A 4,032-nucleotide genomic window follows, 5' to 3' on the forward strand; every position below is an offset into this window, starting at 1 on the left:
TGGCGCGAGTCGCTGGTTGTACATAATAAACGCAGTCCACATCATTTTTTCGAGGTTTATGATCAGTTACTATTCACTGCTATATTCACTCCTTTCCTTTTTATTTCATTTATTAAATGTCAAAAATGAAGATGGCCGACGGCTCCACAATTTTACGAAGAAATAGACCGGGTACAAAAGCTAAGGTAAATTTAATTGCATGAATATCTACCAACTTTAACTATAAAGATCAAATTTATAATTGGGTTAACTTAATTCTGTCACAATTACAGATATTAAATAGATTCATACAGGTATGTTTCTGTACAAAATGTTTTAGGATTTTAGTCGTTGGCCAGATGAACCTTTTGATGAAATGGATAGCACACTTGCTGTGCAACAGTATATTCAACAACTTATACGAAGAGACCCGAATAATATCGACTTGATATTGAAAATGCCTGATTCGCAAGATGAAGGCGTATGGAAATATGAACACTTAAGGTAAGCAAATTTTAATGAGTAGAAAGTAATTTGAAATTGATATGTTTTTGTAGACAGTTTTGTATGGAACTGAATGGATTGGCCGTTAGACTTCAAGGAGAATGTCATCCAGAAACTTGTACACAAATGACAGCAACAGAACAATGGATATTTCTTTGTGCAGCTCACAAAACTCCTAAAGAATGTCCAGCTATTGATTATACAAGGCATACCTTAGATGGGGCCGCATGTCTTTTAAATAGCAATAAATATTTTCCTAGTCGGTTAGTACTTTTTACGTTTCTTTTTTTTATTTATATAAAATTTTCTCGTTTCAGGGTCAGTATTAAAGAATCTTCAGTAGCAAAACTAGGTTCAGTGTGCAGGAGAGTGTATCGAATTTTCTCTCATGCATATTTTCATCATAGATCAATATTTGATGAATTCGAAAATGAAACCTGCTTGTGTAAGAGGTTTACTCAGTTTGTGACCAAATATAATTTAATGTCTAAGGACAATCTTATTGTACCAATTTTAGACGAAGATAATACTCCTGGTGAATCAGAGGCATAAAAGTGTGTGTGATGGATTGAATGCAAAAATATATATATGCAATGTATGTAATATAAAGTTAATTGTCTGTCATACACCAATTGTGGTGTTTGATGAATATTTATAATGAAGAAAATATTTTTTTTTTTATAATTATTTTCAGTTAATTATTAAACCTGTCTCGAATATTAAAAATTTTAATATGTCGATGGAATTATAAGTTCTCTTTAAAACATGTATTATCAATAATTGAAAACAGAGAATGGAAATTATAAGAGTTAATGTACTTCTCGATTTATTTTTATTATGTTTAAATTATAAGTGGTTATAAGAATTAATAAATATGACAAGTCCTCTCCTACTCTTGCCTTACAATCTTTAGTAAAATTAACATATATCTGTCTATAAAGAGTGATCACTAACTATATTCCAGTAATAAACAATACGATTCTTAAGGAAAAAAATTTTATGAACTTATGACGTAAACAATTTAGTTTAAGAAAAATATTAAATTTACACCATTTCACAAAAAAAATAAAATTTTTGTTGTAAATGCATTTTAAATGTAATTATGAAAAGTTGCAAATACCTGTTTATTTGTCCCTTGCTATTACTAAATATTGAAATTTCTACGCCAATGGTTTTTTTTACACTGCAGCAAAAATTTTTTTTATATAGGCGAGTTTTTTTATTTAGTCAGCTGTGTAACATAGGCTAAATATTAATACACAACAATTATTTATTTTTGTATAAAGAAGGGATTCATTTTTAATTCAAAATCATTAAATTTCATTAATCTTTCAAGATATTTATATGGAAAGGACATTTTACAAAAACTCCAATCAGTCATAGTGTCATTCGCTTTAAAGGAAGAAAGAGAAAAATGAGTATAATACGAATATGTGATTAAAAAAATTTTAATATGCATATTTTGTGGAAAAAAGAAGACCCCGCACTTTTCTTATGTAAAAGTGGTTTCAGTTAAATTCACTGAAATTTTTATATGTTACAGCTCTTAACCTGTCGATCAAAAGTCTCCATTGGCACAATGTCCTAAAGTTCATAGTTTTCGAGTTACGTTGACTTTAGAGCAATAACTCTGTATTCAAAGGGGTCAAAATTTTATTTGATATTTTTTGTTCTTTGCGTTTGCATTACCCAAGGTGTACCACGTGGAGGTTGCAAAATCGGTCCAACACCTCTTTGGGCTGGCTTTTTTACTGTAAGGTCCCTTTGCCTCCCACCATCGGAGTGTCTTTTTTACCGTGAGTTCCCCTTGCCTCTCACTAATCTTAGTACGTCTAGATGAATGTATTTTATTTTCATGGATCCAATTTCATCAATTTCTATATTATATCTGTTGAGACTATCATTAATATAGTTTAATATTGCAATAACTCTATTCGAAGGGGTAAAAATGTTAGGTATTTGATATTTTTTGCCGTTTGCATTTGCATTACCCAAATATCTTTTTTGACGTGGCTCAAAAACTACTTGTACGTGTGAAAATGGTTGAGTTTAACTCTAAATCTTGATTTGATCAATGCCTACATTAATATGAAACAGACAATATGCATGCATAAAAGAATAATAAATAAAATATTTAATTTTTTGTTACGATTTACAGAAATCCAATAAGTTTTTATGCCAACAACTAGGTTAGTTGTAACGGATATCTGCAGTCGAAAGAACTACTCGCAGTTTGGGTTTGAACCTTAAATAATTTTCATGTTAGCAGATACATAAGTACTATATGTCATTTTTCTCCATGACAACTGAAAAAATAATAAATCATTGTAGTTATATTAATATTGGTAATGTGACTTCACACTGAAAAACTAGTTGTTTTATGATATTATGGGTGTAAGTGCCAATGAAACGCAAATTGTTACGAAATCTAGGAGGGTCGTAGAGTAGAGGCGCATTAAATCAATTTTTAGTTTCTTTTTTGGTATTATTAAGACAGCTCATATGCTCCATCTTGCAGATTTTTACAAAATAGCTGGCGCAATAATTAATAGATTTTATGAATTGCTAATAATTCAGGATGTTACTGTTCCATTAGCAAGAGAATTGCGTCAAAGAATTAATGATGTGAACGTAGTTCAAACTCTAGTTGAAGTCGAAAATCTCTTTAGAAGAAATGTTATATGAAACCAACATAAGAAAAATCATGCTAAAAAATTTCCTAGATTCAACCTCGATAACCATTGGTGTTTACCAGGTTGGTTTAGCTCCATCTTACATTTAAGATAAGCTTGATATAGAAGGAACAGAAGTATTTATCAGAATTTACTCACTTTTCCGGAATGCAGTGAAACATGAGCTGTGGGTATCTTATGCTACTGAACCAGATGTAAACGAAGAGCCCATTCTCGGATATGATTGCACTTGTAAAACTGGTGCAAGAACAATTAGGTTGTTGTGCTCATGTAGCCAGCGTGTTGTGGTATTTGGGTTTTGCGCGATATCAACAAAATATACATTACCCCAGTGACGCAATATTAAACTATATTAATGATAGTCTCAACATATATAATAACATAGAAATTGATGATATTGGATCCATGAAAATAAAATACATGCATCTAGATGTTTTAAGATTAGTGAGTAAGGGGAACTCACGGTAAAAAAGACACCTCGATGGTGAGAGGCAAAGGGACCTCACGGTAAAAAGACCACCCCAAAGAGGTGTTGGACCGATTTTGCAACCTCCACGTGGTACACCTTGGGTAATGCAAATGCAAACAACAAAGAATATCAAATAAAATTTTTACCCATTCGAATACCGAGTTATAGCTCTATAGTCAACGTAACTCTAAAACTATGAACTTTAGGATATTGTGCAATGGAGACTTTTGATTGACAGGTTATGAGCTGTAACATATAAAAATTTCAGTCAATTTAACTGAAACCACTTTTACATAAGAAAAGTGCGGGGGTCTTTTAACGTGTCATTTTTTAAACCTCTTTTCGGACAGCTCCTAATTGTTAACCCACAAATATTTAACAAGTGTA

At 31.3% G+C, this 4,032-nt stretch overlaps 1 protein-coding gene across 2 annotated transcripts; it reads left to right on the forward strand.

The window, feature by feature from the left end:
• The first annotated feature begins 98 nt into the window (after positions 1 to 98).
• Positions 99 to 1,960, forward strand: LOC108916590 (MOB kinase activator-like 4). 2 transcript variants are annotated; one of them, XM_018722885.2, is made up of 4 exons: positions 99 to 185; positions 320 to 483; positions 537 to 746; positions 801 to 1,960. In XM_018722885.2, exons 1-4 carry the CDS (start codon positions 117 to 119, stop codon positions 1,033 to 1,035), a joined length of 678 nt encoding a protein of 225 aa, XP_018578401.1. In that variant the 5' UTR covers positions 99 to 116; the 3' UTR covers positions 1,036 to 1,960. The 2 variants fall into 2 exon arrangements, with proteins under 2 accessions (XP_018578401.1, XP_023312422.1); XM_023456654.1 differs by having other exon boundaries at positions 537 to 1,960.
• The last annotated feature ends 2,072 nt before the right edge of the window (positions 1,961 to 4,032 follow it).

Source organism: Anoplophora glabripennis, unplaced genomic scaffold (genome assembly GCF_000390285.2).
Source record: "Anoplophora glabripennis isolate ALB-LARVAE unplaced genomic scaffold, Agla_2.0 scaffold2114, whole genome shotgun sequence".
Classification (NCBI taxonomy): domain Eukaryota; kingdom Metazoa; phylum Arthropoda; class Insecta; order Coleoptera; family Cerambycidae; genus Anoplophora; species Anoplophora glabripennis.

Excerpts from the sequence above, each read along its gene's own strand:
- LOC108916590 (XM_023456654.1), top strand. The coding sequence starts at position 117 with ATGTCAAAAATGAAGATGGCCGACGGCTCCACAATTTTACGAAGAAAT. Across the intron at positions 186-319 it reads GACCGGGTACAAAAGCTAAG|GATTTTAGTCGTTGGCCAGA; the intron begins GTAAATTTAATT and ends AAAATGTTTTAG. Across the intron at positions 484-536 it reads TGGAAATATGAACACTTAAG|ACAGTTTTGTATGGAACTGA; the intron begins GTAAGCAAATTT and ends ATGTTTTTGTAG.